At 19.8% G+C, this 25,255-nt stretch overlaps 1 protein-coding gene across 13 annotated transcripts in view; it reads left to right on the forward strand.

Annotated features, from left to right (window-relative positions):
* The window catches only part of LOC129608167 (RIMS-binding protein 2), an 86,346-nt gene extending 74,940 nt beyond the window's left edge, over positions 1–11,406 (forward strand). For 10 of the 13 annotated variants that reach the window (XM_055519504.1, XM_055519506.1, XM_055519511.1 and 7 more), the window contains one exon: positions 9,599–11,406. In XM_055519504.1, coding sequence (XP_055375479.1) covers positions 9,599–10,432 — 834 coding nt within the window. In that variant the 3' untranslated portion in view covers positions 10,433–11,406. The remainder of the gene's footprint in view (positions 1–9,598) is intronic. The other 3 variants (XM_055519514.1, XM_055519515.1, XM_055519516.1) reach the window with 2 other exon arrangements.
* The last annotated feature ends 13,849 nt before the right edge of the window (positions 11,407–25,255 follow it).

A 25,255-nucleotide genomic window follows, 5' to 3' on the forward strand; every position in this document is an offset into this window, starting at 1 on the left:
CAAAATTTCAAGTCAAGTAAACAAGATTTTTCTAATTAACTTGATTGAAGTCGACTTTATATCAATTAACATTTATATAGATACTATAAAATAGGCTTTAACCACATTTGAAGCTGCCAGATAAACAGGGTAATAGTTTATAATATTTTACAAAATTTGACATTTCATCGGGAAGATTTTATATTTAATAAATAGTGTATCGGATTGAATAGTTTCTCTTGTATGAACAATTACAATGTCACGGTACCTATGTTAATATTTTAAAGAAAAGAATTAAATAATAATATTAATTAAATACATAATATATATACATTTTTTTTTTAAATTGAAATGAACCATATATTATTATGTTTCAGTTCAGTTGGTTTAAGAGTTCATACATACATACATAAAAAATATATGTAAAATATATATATATATGTAGATATATTGCATGTGTATATATATAAATTATATATATATATGTGTGTATAATACATATATATCTCATATATATTTCAACATTTATTACATATAAATATTTTTTTATATATACCATAAACTCATACTTCTTTAATATTTATAAAATACTTGTTGCGAAACTATTTTTTTTTTTTTAATTTTTTACTTCTTAAAAGTTCATTAGAATGTTTTTTTTTTATTTTTCTTATTTTTTCATTTACATATTTACATATATATCATATATATATCAATATATATTATTATATTCATTTTTATACTTGTGTTCCTTTTTTATTTTTAATATTTTTAATAAAATAAAAAAAAAAATAATTTTTGAAAATTTAGTTACATATATACTTAGTCTTTTTGGTTTTTAATTTTATATTACAAAAAAAAAAAATTAATAATAATTAAATATATTATTATAAAACTTATATAAAAAAGACCGTTTATATATAATTTTATGCATTTTGAAACTACCCGCCCACTCCTTATATAGTTTCATATTATACATATATATCTATATATATGATAATTATATATATTTATATTTAAATGTATTTAAAATATAAATAAAAATAATTCATATTTTGTAAAACATTTCTTGGCATTTACATTTTTTTTCATCTTAAAATAATGTTGTTACCTTTTTTTTTACAAACTTCATTAAAATAATAGTATATTTTATATTCCAAGTTGTTTTCTATGTATAATTTTGAAAGGAAAAAGATATTGAATATAAAATATTGCGAAAAAAGTATGTATAATAAATAAATGGAATGCATATGCAAAGTATAATATTATATTGACAGGATAAACAAATAAAATAATTGAAACACAATTTCTAATTTTTTCTTATTTATATCAAATAATTAAAAATAAATTAGGGTTCCTTAATTAGGGTTACAAAATAGAAAAATATATAACAGTTTCAATTTTACTAAAGATTTTAAAAGTGTTTTAACTGCAAAGTTTTACAATTCCTTTAAATTTTTAAAATATAAGGTCTAATAATTTTATTTTAAAAAAATTATTATAAAGCTTCAGTTTAAAAAAAAATATATTTTAATTTTTTTTTAGTCTAATATTTATTTTAATTTACGAATTTGTTATACTTATAATATGAAAATTAAATAAAAGGGTGCAATCAATAAGTAAACAATGTGAAAATGTGACAACATTGTTACTAACAGCATAATTAAAAAGTGTTCAAAAAATACTTTTATGTCAGTTATATAATAAACTTTGCGATATTAATTCAATACAAGAAATTTCGCTACAACAATAAAAATTAATTAAAAATCGAATTGTTCAAAAACCAGTGTCTAAAATTCAAATTTATTAGCTTAAATCAAACAAATTAAACTGTAAACGTAATGATGGATGCTATTCAACAGCAAGTTGTTGCATAATTATAATGATCGCGCATCAGCAACACTTATGCAATAATGTACGTTGTATTTACTTTTTTGATTTTATTCAATATTTTAAGTAATTTATCGAATTTGCGATCTATGTTTCATTCTTAAATTTTATATATATATATGTCATATTTATATGTCTAATATAGTTTACTAACATACTCTTTATGACACGTTTCCTTAATCCAATTTAAAAAAAAAAAAACAAATTGATTTTGATCAGAATTTTTGTCACTTTTCCGTAACATCATTTGTATACAATTGGCAAAAACCATGAATTTAAATACTAATGACGCTATTCCGGTATTTGTTGCTAACGCAAATGATTGTAATTTTTTGATTTTTTTTTAGCATTTTGTTTTACCATTTGTCTTATAAGTGGCCGATTTTGATGTAGAAAAGGAAAACAAGGAAGATGGAAAAGATTTTTATTTATAAATTATAAAACATTAACTGACACATATTTGCATATGACTGTCATTTACAAATGAAAGTGATTGACATGATTGTCATATTGATTATGTTCTGGGAAAGTAACATTATTTTCATGAAAATCAAATTAATTTTTATTCCGGAAATAATACTAATATATTGAAGTAAATGAAACAACCTTTCTTTAAAATTTATTCACAAGTAATTGAGGGATTTATTTTTTTTATAACAAAATTTCAAATAGTTCATGTTCAAAATATTCTTGAGATTGAATGAAAAAAAAAGTTAATTTTAAAAGCTTTTATATTTAAATCTTAAAAGAAAAACAAATAGTATAATCAGATGTGTATTAAGAATTGAAAGTTACCCTTCAAGATTTCATAAATATTTTAGATTAATAATAAATAATATATACATACATAATAATAATACATTAATAATTTAATTTCCATCCTATATTCATCTAATATTCATTCGTAACTTTCTTATAATTGATAATTATCTATCTTTGTAATGGGTGATTTTTTTACTGTTTGATATTTCTTGCTTTTATTTTTCACACTTTCACATCCAATGTCAAATTTATTAAGTTTGATTTGTTATTTCTCCATGCAATGGTGGCACCCGAATAAGACTTTCAAGTCATGGAATTTCGAGATAATTTTCTTGAGGGCTAAATAAAATCTCTTGTCTATATTGATGACAGCGCTTCAATTACTATAAGTACTTATATTAAATTAGCAATATTGAACTTGTAGTTTGTGATACTTCGGGTGATGCGCGATTTCGGCGGGATTTATTCAAATTCGGCTGAAAAATTATCCAATAAGCATTTATATGAAATTATGTTTAAAAAGTAATATGGCAATGATTGATTTTTCTATTTAAATGAAAATTACATGCGAATTTGGCAATTTTTCTGTATTTTTCTTTAAATTTAAATTTGAAACATTAAAAAATCACTCTTTATATCCAAATTTTTTTATTCATATGAAATTAACTCATAAAAACATTCTCCTTTTGTATATACCTACATATTTAATATAAAATAAGTTAAAAATTACTGTAGTATTCTTTAATTAAAATACATAGTTAAAGTTTTTACATTTCCTCATTGATTCCAAAAAAAAAAATAATAAAAAGATTTTCTAATAACATACCTTTCATTTAAAATTCGTAAATATTTTGTTCAACCTTTAAATATTTCCATTTTACTATAGACATTTAACTGAAAAACAAAAATATTTTATTTTAGCTTATTGATTACGTTTACTATTGCTAGCGTTTACTATAAACATAATGTTACATAATATTATTAAAAATTATTTTTTATGTTTTGTTTGAATTATTTTTTTCTCTTGGTTTTCCTTTGAGTTGTTAATAAAAAAGTAGAGTAAATAATTAAATTAATTAATATTCATAGTAATAATTATAATTAAAATATTTGCAAGGAAGAATCAAAAAATCTTATAGCAAACATAAAGAGAAATCATAAATTTTTATAATTCATAATGACTATATGCATAAATACAAAACAACCTTTTCAAATAAAATAATGGATTACTATAATAATTATTATATATACATTATTAATATATGAAGTAATATTTAATATTAAACAATCGTATGTTTAGGACAGAAGTATTTTGCTTAACATATTAATTAATATTCGAAATTCTGCTATATTTATTAAATTTAATTACATATGTATTTGGCTTATTCACCAAATTGTCAAATTCTTATAGCCTGGGGAATTCGCTAGGATTTGACATAATGTGTGGCAAATGAATTTGGCTTGCTAATTTTCTTACGCGATGGTAGTATTGTACAGTATTGACAGTATTTTAAAGTAAATTACGTATAATAAAATTATTCTTTAACATAAAATCATTATTTTTTTAATATTTCGCTATACATTATATCAAATTGCCACAAAATAGCAAATTCCTTAGTAAATTCGCCAAATACATACAAAGCCTATAAATTATAATTAATTTTTTTTTTGTGCCGATGAATTTAATAAGAATATAGTTGGTATTATCTTCATTATTATATTGATTTATTAATAATTATTTTAAATAATATAAAAATAATGGGTGAATCTTTATAGGTGTGTTTTTTAAAATTAAATATAATAGGAAAAGATAAACTGCAAATTTGCATATCATTTTTATAGAAATCGGTCGGTATACATTTATCGTTACAATTTGTCTATTTTTCAAAATTTAATTAAAAAAAAAAACATTTTAACTGATTTTACGTAACAAAATTCGCACAATGAAATCGTTAGAATATCACAAACCATTCAATATGGTCAATTTATAAAATTTTGTATCATTAATACAATTTACAAAACCCACAACGTAAAATGATAAAATAAAATTTTATGTAAAATAACGTATTAAATTTATTTAAAATATTTTTTTTAAATTTATTAATTTTATTTAAAAATTAAATAAAATGAAACGTAAAATGACGTATTACTCGAAATTTTTTGAATGAATGAATTACTTTAAAAATGAATATTTTGAAAGCTTTTTAAATCAAACCGAATTAATTAAGCATTGACAATAACTTACGTGTACTAGAGTTGTCAAAAACTGAAAAGAAAAAAAAACAAAAAAACTGAAACAAAATCACCCATTATTTAAAAAAAAATGGAATACATTTTATTCTTATCACAATATTTTGTAAAAAAAAGACAAAAAAAATTGACCAGAACTTCTTCTTTATTAAGGGATTTTTGATAATTCAATTCTAATTTACGTCTTAATAAAAAGTAAATAAATAGTTCGAAAGTTGCTAAACTGCAAAATCTGCAAAAAATAACACGTTCGAAAGTTAGTTCTTTATAACTTCTGCATAATAGAAAAATGTTCAGTATTAAAAAAATTTCTCGAATATATTACAAATCTGCAACATTAATATTCAGTTTTTGCAGATTTGCACGTATGTGTGAAAAGACTTTTTAAAATTTAATTTAGAATTTTCAGTGTATGTCTGAATTATCGCAAATCCTCTTAATTTTAAATTTTAAATATTATTGTTACATAAATATTTTGGGCAGGAACTGCAGTCATAGTAAAACATTTTAAAATTACTTAATGTACGATGTGTCAAAATTTTTAAAACGTTTTAACGTTTTCTTTATTTAACTATTATGAGAAAAAAATTATACAAAAAGTTTATTTATAGTGAAAATATTTCAATAAAATTTATTAAATTTAATTAATTTAAATTAAATTCGTAAATAATCCTAAATTTATTTTTAATATTAACAATATAGTTGTTCTCCATGAAGCAGTTTTCGTAAAAAATATATTTAACGATTAATGCAATTACACTAATTTCTCGAGAGACGACGTCTCTTAATACAACATTTCTTGTTACGACTATTCAAGTTATTTTTTTTCGCCTTGCGGCATAAATTTCGTAATATGACATTAAAAAATTTTGAATTCTAATCGTGAATCGAACAAAATTGTTTGGACACTTAAATTTTGAAACTTATTGAGTAACGTTAGACTACACATATAAGCAAAGCTGTGGAAATTTTCGAAAAATTTGATATAAATTTGCAGAGATTACACTTAATATCTTAAAGTTTATTTAAGTTTTAAATTATTTAATTTAATTTCTGATTGGATGCGTACCCAGTTATGTACGCAACTACAAATGTTGTTTATTTAGTTTGTTTTTTGTTAAAATGTTATTGATTTTGGTTTCTTTCTTATAATTTGGTTTAAATTAAATATAATCGTTTTTATGTTTAGTTTTTATATTTTTTAATTAATAAAGACTGAAAAACAGAATTTTTGTTTTCGTATATTATTTTTAATATACGAAAACATAATATGCGAGATGTGGCTTAAATTTTTGGTTCCAAACAATGTCGTAACTCCAGGACTTAGTGTGATTCCAAAAAAAAAATTCATTGAATAAATATTTTTGTAGATCTCTTTTTTTTTTTTATTGTACTAAACGGTGAGATAGGAGAGAGCAATCGCATTTTTGCAAACATTATTAAAAAACGATTACTCTTTCGTATTACTGTCAAAATATATTTATATAGTAGTTCAGTAAAAACTCATCATAGAACACGTACATAGGTAAAATATTTTGTAACACAGTAAATATTTTGTTCTTTTTACAAAAAAAAAAATTAAACCAGATTTTATTTTATTTTAAAAATGTATAATTTTATGTTAGCACTATGAAAATTTTGTTTGCAGTTTTAAAAACAAACTTACATTACAATAATAATTGATTATGAATAATTCAAATATTTCCTACCTATAAGAAACTAAAAGACTGTATTGGTAGAGTAAAAAGTGCAAATATTAAATATTTTTAACGTAGTATGTATAGTAGATATTTCTTAATTAATATTATGGAATATTGATTAAAATTATAGCAAATTAAAAAATATGGAGTAGATGACGTTTTCATAATATACATATAAATAAATATAGTTTTGTACGTTGCAACAAAAATAATGTCACATTGATAAATCATATGTATAAGTATCACACGACTATATAACTATATCTTGCAGAATATAACTAATTGTATACACGTATATAACATAATATGTCATATTAATTGGTAATATTTTATGACGTTACATAAACGTTGAGTTTAAACAAGTAGTTTGCATTGACATAATATAAAAATGATTTAGTAACTTTGCTCATAAATCATGTGTTATAATTTTATAATTTAGTTTATAATATTTTGCTCCCTTTTGTTTTTGTTTTCCTATAATTAATTTATATTTTTTTTTTGTTCAAATTGCTATTAAATTTTTGTTTTTCATAATTTTTCCATACTTATATACTAATACTTAAATATATAGCTTCTCATTTAATTCATAAAATTTTAATTTTGTTTTTTTTTATGGTAATAAAAAATATTCATATTTTATATTATAAAAATTAATGATTATTTGTTACAATACAAATTATATTTAAAATATTATTTGAAATGAAAGAAAACACTAATATTATGCATGCCATTTTAATTCTTATATTATAAAGTTTTAACTATATATATATATATATATATATATTTGAGAACATAACAAATAAAAATTTTGCGTTCAAAAAAAAAAACTAAATTTTTACCTTGTTTTTCTTTTATAATTATTGAATTTTATTTTTAAATTTCATTGCATGTAAAAGTAAATCTAATTAAAAGATTATTTTTTTTTTTTTAATTTAAAGGGTCAAATGCATTTTACATAATAAAATATTAATTGCAGTAATTTTGATAATTAAATTTCGATGACTGGAAGTTTGTTTTGGATTTCAGATCTCTTAAAAAATTAAATTTTCTATTAAAAATAATAATTGCTTAAATTGATCTATTTTTGTTGAAGAAAAATTGAAATACAATTGAAAACCATCTAACTGTGACTCTTAAATCAATTTCGTTTAACAAATTTAATTTTTGACGGGTTCCGATATTGCTATTCTCGAGTTATCGTCTTGTTAGGAAAGAACAGGTTTCAGAATTTTTCTTTAAACAAATAAATTTTACTTACCAATAATTTCGGAGCCTTTCAATAAAGCGTGAAAATCGGCATTTTCCGGTAATTGATAGTTTTAGTTTTCAAGGAAAAGCTCCTGAATGTAAGAATTTTTTACTTTTTTAAAAATTTCTTTAAGAACACGAAAATTTTTAAAAGTTTTCGTTATTTTATATGAATATAAAAGTATAAGAAAGATTTGTCTAGTATTCATAATCAATTATTATTTAGATTTTTTAGTATTCTAAAACATTATTTTTGATAAGAATAACAAATCCAATGTTTTCAAATAAAAATAAATTTTTTTATTAAATAAAACGTTTGAAATCTCATATTAGAACGGTGCTATCTAAATTGAGTGTGTTTGTTTTATAATAATGCATACATTAATCTTAAAATTACTCTTCATTTTATATTTTTATGACAAAAGAATAGAATATTTCTGACGTGATCTCAGTCAGCAAAAGATTTTTTAGTACATTTTAAATTGTTGGGCAAAAATAATTTAATTACTAAGGGAACGAGTTATAAATTTTAATTCTTAATAGTAATATATTGTAAAAGTAATATATTGTTAATATATATAAAAGTATTGTGTATTTATTTAGAAACAGATTATAGCTTTACTATATGGACAAGGAGTAAGAAAAAAGTAAAGGCTTATAAATATTATTTTAGTACAAATTACATAATCAATAATTCATTTTTAACATGAATTTAATTTAGCATCAATTTGGCACATTGTTTTACTAATTATTATTGTTGTAATGTTTTTTTTTATTTTAAAGTTTATACATAATTTTATTTAATTCATCGGCACATAAAAATAAAATCCAATTACGGATTAATTTGATTCAAAAATTTCCATAAAAATTATTTTTGTAATAATCACACCTATATTGCGGGAGTGAAATATAATTTGAGTAAAACTATTATGTAAAAACGAGAATTTTATATTTTTAATTAAAAATAAAAAAATGTAGAATTAATAATTTATAAGCCAAAATTTAAAATTATAAATAATAATATTTTTATTAAGAAATATTTTATTAAAAAATTACTTAATCTCAAATTATATAAAAATATTTTGCAAACAGTCTGTATGATAGTTTAATAAATTAATAAAATATTTATGAAGTTTTTATTTGATTAAATTATAATATTGCTAGTTCGTACAAATTTATTTATTTATTTTTTTTTTTTAATTTTTTGTTTAGTAAAATAATTTTATATTATATAATAATACTTCCTCTTTAATATCATTCAGTTATAGCTCATAATTTTTACAATACATTTTGTCATATTTAAATTGAAGTTGTTAATTATTTTCATTTATTTATTTTTACATATTTAATTTTATAACATTATTATACATTTAAATATTTTTATAGTTATAATTTTCTAATATTTATATACAGAACACAAATTTTGCATATTCAATCCATTCTTGAAAAGTTTTTTTAATCTTAAATATTTAAATACTTAGCTGACGGAAATTTTTTCATATATTCAAAATGAAATTTTTTTATTAAATTTAAAACTTTTTTTAAATAATTACTCATTTTATTAAATATTTTTTTTAACAATATTTAAATAAATAAGAAAGTAAATTTATACAAAAAAAAAAAAAAAAATAAAAATAAAAAAATTGAAAAATTGTTGTTAAATGAAAATGAGTGGGGCGGTGGGGTTTTTATTTAACTTTTTTATTTATTTAATTTTGGTTTCCGTTTTCTACTATAATCAATAATAACGCTTATTAATACATTTCCTATAGGGGATGCAGGGGAAAACAGGAATAGGTGGTAATATGGGAATGCAACAACCAGGTATGATGCAACAACAGCAACCTGGTATGATGCAAACACAACAACAACAACAACCTGGTATGATGCCACAACAACAACAACAACAACCCGGTATGATGCCACAACAACAACAGCAACAGCCTGGCATGATGCCACAACAACAACAACAGCCTGGTATGATGCCACAACAACAACAACAACAGCAACAACCCGGTATGATGCAACAACAACAGCAACAACCTGGAATGATGCAACAACCTGGCATGATGCAACAACCAGGTATGACACAACAACAGCAACCTGGTATGATGCAACAGCCAGGTATGATGCCCCAACAGCAACAACAACAACAGCAACAACCACAACAACCACCAGTAACGACACAATCATCCGGGGGACTATTTTCAGGTGCTACTAGTTTACTTTCTGGTGCTACAAAGGCTGCTACAGGGGGTCTTCTTGGAAGTAAACAACCTCAACAAGCAGCCCCCCAACAAGGTACGCAGCCGATGCAGCAACAGCAACAGCCACAACAACAGCAGTCTTCTGGTCTTGGTCTTGGTAGTTTATTTGGTGGTGGTGGACAACAACAACAGCAGCAGCAACAACAGCAGCAACAACAACAACAGCAACCGGGACAACAGCCAGGACAACAACCACAACAACCACAACAGCCTCCACCATCTGGTGGTGGCGGCCTTATGGGAACATTATCAGCAGCAGCGTCAGCAGTACCTGGTGGTGATATGTTATCAAAAGCAAAAGACTCAATTTTTGGAAGATTTGGTTTTGGTGGTAAATAACCCTGGCCATGTAGTAGCCCACCAATAATAATTATTAATTATATTATTATTAAATTTATTATTATTATTATTATAATCAATATACTGTTAATGTTTGCTATTGAAAATTTTGTTATATATTATAATAGTAATATTTATTATTATTATTATAATATACATTTTTATTATATTGATAATAAATTAAAATTATATAACAGAAACCAATACAAAAAAAGATGAAAAATATTTTAAAAAATATATATATATGTATATATATATAAATAAATTCAAAAGAAAAAATAAATAAATAAAATAAAATACAATAATGATATATTTATAGTTATGTACATTATTATGATAAAAAATCGATAATGAATAAAATATTGATTTGTTTATTTTTGTTACGCACATATTTTCTGCTGTTGTCGTTGACCATTTATATATAATAAATTATTAAATTAAAAATTAATTAAAAAAAATATTGAAATTACAAAAAAAAAAACAAAAAAAAATTATTATTATAAATAAATATTACAAGAAAGTAAAAAAAATCGTACTTAAAATATCATAATAATTAAGTCTCTAATTAATTAAATAAATTGATCAAATATAAAAAGTATAAAAAAAAACAAAAAAAAAAACAACAAACCATAGTAGATAAAAAATGTATTTGAAAAACAAAAAAAAAATAATAATAAAAAAATCACACTATTATTAAAAACAAAATAAAAAAAAATTAACAAATAAATAAAAATAACTGAAATTGAAAATTTGCATATATAGACAGCACAAGGAACCTTTCCCTCGTTCAAAGACAAAAACAAACAAAAAAAAAATAATAAAAATTAAAACATAAATAAAATAATAACAATAATAAATACTTTCTTTATTTTAAAGGAAGTTTTAAATAAACATACATATATACAAATGATTAATATATATATATATATATATATATATATATATATATATATAAAAATATAATATATATATATTGCAAACCTATTTACATAAATTAATAGATGCGACACAATATACTGTAATAGATAATTTAAAAAAAAAAATAAATAAATAGATAAATTTTGGAAACAATATTATCAAATATATATATATATATATATATTAAATATATCTATAATATATATATATGTCTAAATAGATATAAATAAAAAATATATTTACTACTAAATTAAAACTTCATACATTTGAACAAGACACAACAATATGCAATAAAAAAAAATATATATATATGTATATATCTTACCTATACAACATAATATACATGTGTAATAATATCAAAATTTCAAAAACAAAAAAAAAAGTAATAAAAAAGGAAAAAGAATGCAAAAATAATGAAAAAAAAAAATATCTTCAAAAAGTTGTAAAAATTTTCTAAAAAAATCTCAATATTTCGTATTATGCTTTTCAAATTTCTCATATTTTCTCAAATTATCAAAAATTCACAACAAAAGAATTGCGAAAATTATACATAAATTACATAATATATTTGAATACAAACAAAACTACATATATTTAACATAATTATAACATTAAAAGTTTTCATTTAATTTTACATTTAAAATAAAACAGAAAATATTTTACAAAATTAATTTATACAATATATGAAAGTTCAAAATCGGCTTCTTCCAAATAAATGGAAACACCTTTTCTTTTTAAATATTATGTAGATTGTCTACATATCTACATACTTATAATAATTATTCAATTATTTATACTTTTTAATTCAATAATTTAATTCTAAAATGGGTACAGACATTTCGTTATGTCATCAACTAAGTCTAAATGTTTTTACAAAAATATTTAATTAAAAGCAGTAATTGTTTGGCTATGATATTTTGCTAATCAAATTTTATTTGCATAAATTCCTGTTTTCAAAATTGCAGTAGAAACGTGAAATTTTACAATATTATATTCAAAAAATGTTTTTCAAAAGTTTTTGACGTTTGTATACATAATGTTGTGCAAAAATGTTTGGCATAAATGAGCGCATATTTCTAATAAGAACACAAAATTTTAGTGATTTAGCTCTTCTTTTCATAAAATTTGACAGAAAATCAAATTTATCGTTGATAAGAAAATTTAAAATGCCTTGTTCACTACTTTAATTTCAGTTAGGTTAATTTTGCAACACAGTTTTATTAATAGTCTTAAAAATAGAAAATATTTTTCAATCTCCTATTAAATTAAAAATATTTTATTGTAATATTTAATTTCGAAATTTGTTTGTTATCATAAAAATTTATTGTTTTTGAAAATCATAACTAAAAAAATTTTTACAATGGAGTAAATTTTTTTATACTGCATTTTTGAAATCATCCACTTTAGTAAACAATAAACAAATAATTCAATTTTCAAATATTTACTGCAAATGTTTAATAAAAAACTACAGTTTCCATCTTACAATATTATTTTATTTAAAATTTTTCCAAAAACTTTTTCTAGTTTTCTATGCGTGTATCCGCAAATCATCAATTTTTTATAATTTTTCATATTTCCATTATTGAACTTATTAAAATTTATTGAAATATGTTTTCTTTACCTCTTTTCAAAATATAAAATGAAAAATTTTAGTCTGTTTTTTTTTTTATATATATATGATAATATATTTGGTGACCACATATCCAAAGACAATGATGTAAAATTGTGTTGAAAAAAAAAATACAATTTTACTAACAAAAGTTAGCAATTTTACTAAATAAAACATTAAGATAAAATTGTAAAATAAAAAAAACGTAAGGTTATTAATTACTGATAGAATAAACAAAATAAAAAATAAAAAAAAAATCTTTACTGTAGTTAAAAATACTATTAAAAATCTGTAAAAGAAATGCAAACTATATATATATAATTGTTATATATAATATATATGTATAACAAATATATATATATCAAGGAAAAAAATTTTCTATCTAGCTTTGCTTAATAAAATATAAAAATATCAAAACATGCATATAAATATATGAATATATATACATATATATATACATATATATATATATATATATATATATATATATATATCTTATATATGTAGTATGTATATACATATATATATTACATATATATACCTCATATATATATTTTATATATATGTATATATATTTTATATAAATAAATATAAATGATACATATATATATATATCATTTATATTTATATAATATATATATACATTAATTATATATATATTATTAAATGATATATATGTTTATATTATATACATTTTATGTATATTATATATATATATGTATATATATACACATAGAGAATATGGTATGCTTAATAAATTTATAATAAAATTAATTTTTTTTTTAATTTTTGTGTCTAACTTATACGTTTTAAAAAGAAACCAAAAAAGAAATGGGAAACGACTATAAAGTATATCAAAATATCAAATTTAATTAACAAATAATTTCATTTATAAAAACAAGTACTTTTTTAACAAGATATTACCACTTTTTGCATTGACACTGCGTATTACTGGAAATCTTGTACTGACACGATCTTGTACTCATACAAAATTTGAGAAATGTATTTTTTTCCTAACTTCAATTGTACAGACATATCGCAATACAGCAAATTTTAGAGTTCAGCATTTTATATACACAAAAATCTGCAAAAATTCAAAGTTCAATATATAGATTGTTACGTGTGTAAAATGTACAGATAGATTGTGGTTAAACATAATATAGTAGTGTTACAGTTATAACTTTAGTCAATTGTTGCATATATATGCACAGAATTGAAGAATCAATTGAAATTCAAATGATACTTTGAAAGATACTTTGTGCATTAGCTTGCGTTTATGATGCAAAAAAAAAAAACAAAACAAAATTAATAAATTTTTCAATTTGAATAATTCATCTATAATTTCTGTACACTCGTTGTTTTTTTTAAGTTTGAAAAGACGACAATACACGTTCACGCATACCTATTCTGTTAGTCGAATCACATAGAGTGATTGGATATTACTGAAAAGAATTTTTATTTTCAGTATAGAACTTCAAATTTCATGATTGATTTTGTTTAGAAAATTTCAGAATTTTTGAATAATAACCCATAACGTCAAGTCATTCCACTAATATATGAGTGATTATATTAATTTTGTTATAAAAACTTGTTTTTTATTTGATATTTTTGATATTTATTTTAGGAAAATGCCGTTTTCTCTTTAAAAATAAAAAATATAAAAATTATTTGTATTGCAATGTTTTTTCTATATTTTCCCTTTTTCTCCTTTTCTAAAAAATATGCGTACTTTCATTCTCCTTTTTCTATTAAATTTTTTTATTAATAATATAATATAAAAAATAAATGAATAAAATAAAAACTTATAATACAAAATAAACGATTTAATATTAAAATTACAATAAAATTTAAAATATCATGAAAAATTTTTTATAAGAAAAATATAAAGAGACAAAAAATAAACCAAAAGTAAAAGAGAAAATAAACTTAATAAATTCTTTAAATTAATTTAAAAAGAAAAACACAAATTTTACTCAAAAAAAAAACATTTTAAAAAACATTTACAATTTATAAATTTCAACAAAAAACCAAATCATTTTGAAAAATCAGTTTTTACCCCCCCCCCCCCCTTCACCCACATATTCATAATATTATATTCTTATTTATATATATGTATGTATATGTATGTATATGAAAATATGTATTTATAAAAATATGTTAGAATTTTAATTATCCGTTAGTTAAATCTACGTTTTTGTTTGTATTCATACGAAATTTTCCAATATCCCTAAAATTATGCAATATTAAATGAAATTTCATTTTACAAACTATCAAACTCCTTAACATCCCTAATTATTTTATAAAATGTTACAAAAGTACAAAAAAAAAATATAACAAAATAAAAAATAATAAAATAATAACCTCGAAAACATCAGAAAAATTCAATTTAGCAAATCCAACTTTAAACATATCTTTTTTAAGAAAAAAAAAAAAAACAAAATTTCCTTGACTTTTTTATAATACCACTGAAAATGTTTTCAAGAAAAATTCATTTGTAAAAATTTTCCTTTCTTAATCTACATTAGTGCATACACTACATGCTTATATACTTTGTTCTTTTACCCTTCTTATACAATTTCGTACCATTCAAATTTAAAACTAAAATCATAACCATTTAGTTGAACTGAGGGTGGTAAAATATTAAATAACTAAAATAGTCTAATTTTTTCATAAAAAAAAATTTTGTGATAAAAATAAGTTTTTTATAAATTTTTTTAATACAAACCATGTTGTATAAAATTATACCTGTTATAACATACAAATATTTTATGTATATTGTCCATATTGTCCAGAGTGGTGGGTGCATTTATTTAAGTAATGGGATTGTAGTTTTCCAAATATCTAGTTTTCATATTGTTTTCCAGTACAATATGTCAAACATTTGATGATCATATTAGTCACGTCACTCGCTTAATTTTGCAAATGATTATCATCTGTACATTTATGACGGTTAAGTAATTTTCGCAATTGACATTTTTAAAAATTATTTCAATAAAGCAAAAAATTTATAATTTCTAAATTAAAAGGAGTGTTTTTTTGTCACTTATTTTTTCACATAGTATAAAAATCACTAATGTGTCAGCCTTTAAAAAATACAAAACAAAAACTAATATAATAATTAATTGCGTTAGCAACGTAAATAACATGACTTGTTGTAATCGTTGGAATACATGACTTACGTCTGTTGCATGCTCTTGATATATGCACTGGGAAACGATCTAGAATGAATTTTCGAAATTTGGAAGTTATGTATTCAAAATTTTTATACTTTTATCGCATTCCAACAAAAGAGACGTTTTAAAGAATATGGGTAATTCTTAATAACCTAATGTAATAATAAATAAAAAGCTTATATTTATATATATAAGCTTTATAGGAACAATTAAAATTTGTTATAAAAAATATTTTTTTTTAGTTTTTCATATTTTTCAAAAATTATCAATATTTTTAGTTAATAAATTTTATTTTGAATTTAGTAAATTATAGTAGTAAAATAAATTATAAACTGACGGGTAATTAAAAAAAAATCATATGTAAATTTTTAAATATATTTGGGACCTATAGGGCGAATAACACGAATAAATGTCAAATTATATACTTAACTGCAATATAATTTCGTTTTTTTTTTTTACGATTTATTCAAATAGGAAGTGATTTTAAAATTTATATCATTTTAAAATTTGTATTCTGTATAGACTTCTTATATAACATTTCATATATATATAGCGCATATTATAAATATTTAAACTATAAAAATTACACATACACACTTATTAATTATACGTTACATATAAATACAATACACAAAATTTATAAATATATTCGTTTTTCATAATAACGTAAATAATAATGTTATACAAATTATCCATCTTTTTGCATTTTAATATTTTTTCTTCAAAATATATAATAATTATTATATGTAATATTAAACTTGCGAATTATTATTTAAATTTTATTTATTTTTTTCAACTATTTTATATCAAGAAGATAATTAAGAAATTTTAAATAATAATTACTTGATTTTCTTATAAAATTAATAATTTTAATAATTTTTATATTGAGAACCAATGAAAAGTATATAAAAGAAAGAACGGAGATATTATGCACAAATTATATACATAATATGTGTATGTTGAATAGAAAAAAAAGTATTAATTTTAAGTTTTAATAAAAAGATATGAAAAAAATAAAATTTCAAACTATAAAGCTTAAAAAAATATGTTCCTCAAGGCAATAAAATCTCTTTTATTATACAATAATTTATGCATTATACTTGTATCTTTCAATAAATATAACATATATAGTTTTCATTGTAAAATAATTAATAAATTTGAATATTAAAAATGGACATTTTATTCATTGAATTTCTCAAAATATATATATTAAAAACATTATACTAATGTTTTAAACTATACATATATGTAACTGTTATACAAAATTCTTTAAACGTTCTCGTACACATACATTCAATTTTTTTTTAATTTAAAAATAATTTTTTTTTTCTGAAATAAACTGAAATTATTTATGAGCTTAATAATATTATATTTATCATAATTTTTTATATATATATATATGCAATTATTTAAAATACTTGACATTTTACTATATATAATATTTAAATTAAAAATCAAGGAAATTCGAAAAGAAGTAATAATAATTTTTAGATTATAATAATAAAATATTTAAGAAATTATTATTTAAAATTTATATACACAATTTCAGAAACATTGAAAAAAAGAGTATAATGATATATGAAAATAAATTAATTTTCACATTTCCACACTATTCTTCTCTTTTCTTTTTAGTAGCTAGTTCAACTACATTTCTTGCTTCCTCCTCATAAAATAAATTTTTTATTCAAAAATATTTTTCTAAAATATTGAAATTTATCCGAAATTGTAAAGAACAATAAGTTCTTTACAATTCCTTAAAGACTTCCTTTAAGAAGTCCGAATAAAAAAGGGGCTTTCTTTTAATACATTAAAAAAAATTTATAATTTTGGCCTTCTTTTTTTGAGTCCAAAATTTTTTTGAATATTATAAAGATCTTTTTTAATTGCGAGCAATTTACTTAAATTTAAATAAAAATTTATTTTCAATACATACATAGAAACATATAAGAAAACATTTACTATTTTAATTTTTATGGAGTCTGGAAATGTGAAGTGATTTTAAAAAAAAAAATAGAAGAAAAGAAAAAATAGAAAGAAGGAAAAAGTTATAAACTGGTACCAAAAATCATTCGATGCAATTCTTTATTTTCTTTTTATGAAAACAAATATTTACTACACATACATATGTACATATTATCCAAAATCATTTCTCATACATATATACATAAGTATACATACCATATATACGAGTATTAAATAAAAATAAGAAAAGAAGAAACATTTAAAACAAACAATTCAAAATACCAAACCAAAACAAAAACAAAACAAAGAAAAACATTTAATAAAAAACAAACAACAAAAACCAAAATACATAATCAAAATTTAACAATAATTTAAATCAGAATTAAGTAAACTAAAAATTAATTTAAAATAAAATTTAATTTAAAAAAATTTAATGAAAAATTTACACATTTACACAAATTAACACTGTTTTATGAAACTCTTTTTATGTACATGAAATATATATATATATATATATAAATATATTGTATATTATATACCTTTTAATATGCCCATCTTTTATTAAAACAAAAACATTATACTATATAACATAATAAAAACAACAAATAAAACTATATTACTGTTATTTATCTCTTAAATAATCTTCAAAAAAAAAAAAAAACAAAAAAAATTTTTTGAAATATACAAAATAAAAGAAAACTACAACAACAAAATTAAATTTATATATATATATATATATTTATAAATACATACGTAAAACATATATACATATATATACATATTTTCAATATACTATCAAATAAATATATATATATATATATATGTATATAAATTATAAATATTCCAAATAAGAATATTATAAAGTTGTATATACATAAAATGTACATACATATATATAACATATATATGATTATATATATATATATATATATATATATATATATATATATATATATATATATATATATATATATATATATATATATATATATTGTATGTATATGATATATACATGATATATATGATATGTATTACATATATATATGATATATATACGATATATATGATATATATGATATATGTTATATATAATGTGATATATATAATATATCACATGTATATATATATATATATATATGATATATAACATCTATATATGCATAAGTTATATATTATATATACATATCTATATATATATGTATAGATATTTTTATGTATATATTACAATAGAATAAAACAAATTCTTTTTTATCTTTAGATATTCTTACATAAAAACTTTAATGTATTTATATTAAATGCTTACAAAATGACAACCATACTAATTATATTTACATATTTAATTAATTTTTTTTTTCATCTATAATTTAAAAAAATAATTTTTTTTTCTTTTCTATATTAATATAAAAAAAAACAACAATTATTTTTATTAAAATTTCTTATTAAATTCATTATAAATAAAACAACAAAAAAAATCTTATTATATAATTATTAAAATAATATAAAAATGGAAGAAAACAAAAACAAAATACAAAAAAAAAAATACCATAATATTGTATACATAATTATTATATATATCTCATATAAAATTCATCCTTTAAGCGTTAAAAAACAAAATAAATAAATATTTATAAAAAAACAAAACAAAAAAATATACAAAATATTATAAAAAAATGAAGAAAATTTATTAAAAATAAAATAAACCAAAAAAAAAACAAAGAAACAAAAATAAAAGAAAGAAAGAACATTGTACATATGTGTATCTAAAAACCAAAAATGAAAAAAAAAAAATAAAAAAAAAACAATTTATTGTAATTTTAATTTAAAAAAAAAAAAATACAAATAATAAACAATAATAATGAATAAAAAAAAAATCATCAACTAAACAAACACAAAACAAGCATACAAAATCAAATAAAATACAAAAAAAAGAATAAAAAAAAACTAATATCAAAATAAAAAATAAATTGAATAATAAATATTATAAATATTACCAATATATAAAAAAACAAAAAATATAAGAAAAAAAAAACAACGCTCCTATAAAATATATATAGCGAACACAATTAATCATATTGTACATAATATACATTCATATGTATGTATATACTTATGTATTATGTTATATATATATATATATATATATATATATATATTATAAAAATAATTTACATTCTAATATATATATACAAATGCATATATATATATACAAACATATTTATATATATCTACGTATATATATATATATGTGTTATATACATTAAAGGAATAATTTTAAGAACTGTTGTAAGATTATATTATTATACTTTAATAAAATCTATAAAATTATTTATATATATACATATATTATATATATTATATATTTATTATTTAATATTTTGTTTTTATTATATTTAAATTATAATAATTAAATTTTGTTGAAATTATATAAAAGGCCGATATTTTTTTTTTTTTTTGAGGAAATCAAATTTAATTTTTTATATGATTTTTTTTTAAATTTACGATTTTTAATAAATTTATTGATTTTATTTTTAAATATTAAAAATATTATTTACAATTCAAAATTTTTTCTATACAAAAATATCGTAAAAAAATGCTATTATTAATTAGATTCTCTTTTAAATTTTTATTCTATTTTAAAATTTGATTAATTTTGCTAAAAATACTTTTTATGTAATTAAAAATATATTATATACTTTTATAGTATATAAAAATTATTAATATATTATATCTGTTTTATATTTGTAATTTAATTATTTAATTGTTTATCAAAAAAAACATTTACATATATTTCTTTTAATTTTAATTTAAACAGCCTTATCATATGAATTTTACTTGTAGATTTCTAAAAATTACGATCATAAACACTATTATGATCATGCTTATGAACAAAATTACGATTATGATTTTATTTTTATCGTAAATTTACGAATATAGTAGATTTTAAATCTATATCGCGTATTTCAAATTGTAGAGATTATGAATTTGCAAAGGCAGCACTATTTTTGAAAATTTTGAAAATGAAAACAAATTTCATATTAGTTTTCAAATTAAATTTTTATATTTATATTTACATTTCTGAAAGCTTAATACAATAAATATTCTTATTTCTTGTATTAATTAAAATACAATAAATTCATTTTTTAAATATAAAATTATCGAAAAAAACCCAAAATTATAAAAAATTTATAAGAATAGAACGAAAATAGCAATTTTTAAAAATTATTGGTAATGACAGAATATTTCTTTGCTAGATTTTAATTTACATAACGGACATAATTCATACAATTACAATGTAACCAATGCAATATACTGGAATTCTAGTATATGTAGTTCGGAATTAACCGAATTATATTCGGAATCTTCTGATTGATCGAATCATTACGTCTCCGAATTTCTGGGCTAAGGCATGATAAGGTTGTATGCATTTTTTTTTACAAGTTTTTTTCTTTTTTATCTTGTAAAAAAATTAATAATTTTTAAATATTTAAAATTAATCAAATATATGTAATTTTCTTGGTTTTATAAAACGTATATATAAAATAATAAAAATTATTAGATTATTTTTTTTTTTTCATTTAATCATTTAAAAAAAAGTAAAGAGCTGCGATTGGAAAATTCATGTTTAGCCATGAATTCTTTCACATAAAAAATTTTTTTAAATTTTAGAAGCTTACGCATACTTTTATAACTAAAAATTTCGAAATAAATTTTACTTTAATATATTATACTCAAAACTATATTTAAAAATTTATTATTCAATAATATATATAAAAAAAAAAAAAAATATTTTAGAAAATTAAATCAGCTGCTCTAAGTATTTATAATAATTCTAAGTTTTGTTTCTTAAATTATAAAATTAATTTTTAATTTATTTCAAAATTAATTTGCAGCCTTTTATCAATAAATCAATAAAAATGACAAATATTTTCAACAATTAAATCAAATTATTGTCATTTTTCAAATTTTTGCAAAATTTAAAAATTCCATATTTTAAATATTTTTATAATGGAATCATTTACGGGATTATTTTATTTATTCATGAAATATTTTATTATTTTTAATATCCGTCTTAATATTGTAGTTCCTTGTTAATCATAACAACAAATACAAAAAAAAAAAAACTCATATTAATATAAAATTATAAATTTAATAATAAAAATTATTTAAAATAATAAGAGTACATTAAAAATATTGTTTAAAAAAAAATTCATTCTATTTTGAAATTTCCTTTATTACCCTTTATTATTATGAGTATAACATGAACTCATTGTAATTATACAATTCAATTTTATATAACACTTCTATTTTATATAACAGCGTACCCTTATTATTTTTGTGTTGCTAAGTAATTGCAATTCTGTTAATTAATTTCATTTTAATTTGGAACTTAATATTGAAATTAATAACTTCGATCTTATATACTTCGATATATTTTAGAAAGTTGAATAATATTGTATGTTAAATTTTTTATATAAAAAAAAAAACAAAAAATTTAGAAAAAACAAAATATATAATATTCTAATATATTCATAAAAATATTCTAAAATAACAAAAAAAAAAAAAAATACAACTCAAAACGCTTTAATATATTCGTACCTTAACCAGAAAATATAAAAAAAAAATTAAATGAACTATTAAATTAAAAATAAAAAAAATAAAGAGAATTTTCAAAAAAAAAAAACTATTATTAAAAAAACTAAATAAAATGATGTTTAATCCTGCTTAAAAACAACAAAAAAAAAAAACAATAATTAATTTATTAATAAATTTATATTTAATATCAAATTTATAAAAAAACAAAATATGCTAACCAACTTATAACAACAATATTTTTTCAATCTTGCAACAGTTTCAAATTTTTCCTTTTCCGTATACCAAATATTATATTGTGTGTATATGAAAATAATTAATGACAAAAAAAAACAAAAACTTCACCTAAAATAATAAAATAACAAAAAAAAAGAATAATAATTAATAAATAAATATAACAAACAAGAAGAAGAAGAGAAAAAAAAAAAGAAAATAAATAATTAAATAAAAACGATTAGCAATTTTAATTTTTTATTTTTAAATTTTATTTGATGTAAAACTAAACTAAACAGCATAATATATTTTTTTCAATGAATATAAAAAAAAAAAAACATTTGTTTTATTTATTAAATAAAATTTTATTGTCTAGTATACAATATTAAATTACTTACAATTCATAGAAACGAACTTTGAAACCGAAGTAGAGTGACAATTGTCGTTACGACTTGAATTTGATATTCTAAGCGGTGATCGCAGTGACTATCGTCGGGGAATAGCCGGAATTCGGGGAATTTCAGTCATATTCCAGTTGTCGTTCTAATGCGAGATATGTCGTAATGAAACGACGTTTTTTGTCGAAAAGTATTTACAAGTGACAAGAAAGAAGGATACACCAAAAATGCAAGTTAAAACAAAACAATTTAACAAAATCATAAAAAAATTAATTTTATACATAAATTAAGTCATAAAATATATAATTTAATTTTTGTTTTTAGCGTGAAAAATTTGAAGAATATGAAATTTCATGACAGAGAACGCCTTTGGAAGTCTGTAATAGTTTATAACTCATTATTAATTTTATTAATAAAATGTTTGCAACTAATTTACTAGAAAAACTTTGGCAAATCCGATGGATTAGAGCTATTGCTGATCTTAAATCTTTCGATTCTTGTTGTTTTTTTTTTAATTTTATCACTACCGGAATCAGATGAATTCGTAAACCATAATGCAAATGACATTTTTTATTATTTAAAAATATAAATATATACACTGAAAATTTTTTTTTTAGTTTCAACTTTACTCGCCGAAATTTCTTTTTAAAATGTATCAATTTCAATTGAAACGTTTCATTTTCGATTATTTCTCGCACTCACGTCACTCGACAACCAGAATACCACATTTCAAATGATGTGACAGCGACAACGAAAAATGTCACGTAAATGACGCGACAACTAGAATAAGGCTCTATGAGATCAAAATGTGTTTTACAAATCGCAGTATTATAAACGCAGTATTATAGCGAAATATAGCGAAAACTGCACTGTATTTGGGTTCACAAACAAAATTTTGCTAATTAAGTTTGTTCATAAACATTGCTAATCTATCACAAAAATATTTTAATTATTATGGCTAGTGAAGTTAAAATCTGCTCTACTATTTTTTTACTAGTTTTTGCAGTGTTTTTTTAGGAATTCGTTTGTTAATTGTTGTTGTACTTAAACATAACAAAATTTCTTTTTGTTTTTCTTAATTTTTATTTTTCCTGAAATAGAATTTTTCACTATTTGGCCCAAAATAAATGAATTTTTTTTTTTGTTAACGACAATTTTCGTTCATGAACACAAATTGCAAATTCAAAATAGCAAAAGTTTTTATACAACTGTCAAAAACATATTGCGTATGTATCACCTTATTGTTAAAATCTAAAATTAAGATGGATCAAAATAATGTTATATAACTGTATATCTATTAAACTCTATATGATATAGCGAAAAACGGATTGCATATTCTGAAAAGTTACCCCCGAAAATTTTTGAAAGTTTTCTAAAGTCCAAAAATTACGAAAATGGTGTATGTATTAAAATTCCACTCAGGTGACGATTTAAATAGACATTTAGTTTTATTAAATTACATACCTAACGTAAATAGACATATGTATTTAGTAATGTCAGAAATGTATATAGGATTTCTATTGTATGAAAAATAATTAAAAATTGAAGTAACTAAGTCTGTACAAAAATTAAATTACATTACATATATGTATGTATGTCAGATCATAATTTAAGCACCCCGATTCTGTTAGTAGCATCATTTGAGCGGACGGGATATTATTGAAAAATATTTTGTTTTTCAATAAAAAATTTTTAATTTTGGACTTGATTTTATTCAGGTGAATGAAAATGTTGATGATTTCAGTAAATTTATACGATTCAATTAGCTGTTCATGCTATATACAGTAATCTAGGAAATTTGAAAAGTTCAGCGTAAATTTGTAGGTACACTTGTTACGTGTGGCGAATTCATAGAACTATTCGCAATAAATATTTTAAATTTCGGAATAAATCATTAATACCAAAATTTACAATAAAAATATACTACGTATAAGGTTTACTGGTCTGGAATATTACTTGT

Source organism: Condylostylus longicornis, unplaced genomic scaffold (genome assembly GCF_029603195.1).
Source record: "Condylostylus longicornis isolate FDR11 unplaced genomic scaffold, ASM2960319v2 ptg000030l, whole genome shotgun sequence".
Taxonomy (NCBI): domain Eukaryota; kingdom Metazoa; phylum Arthropoda; class Insecta; order Diptera; family Dolichopodidae; genus Condylostylus; species Condylostylus longicornis.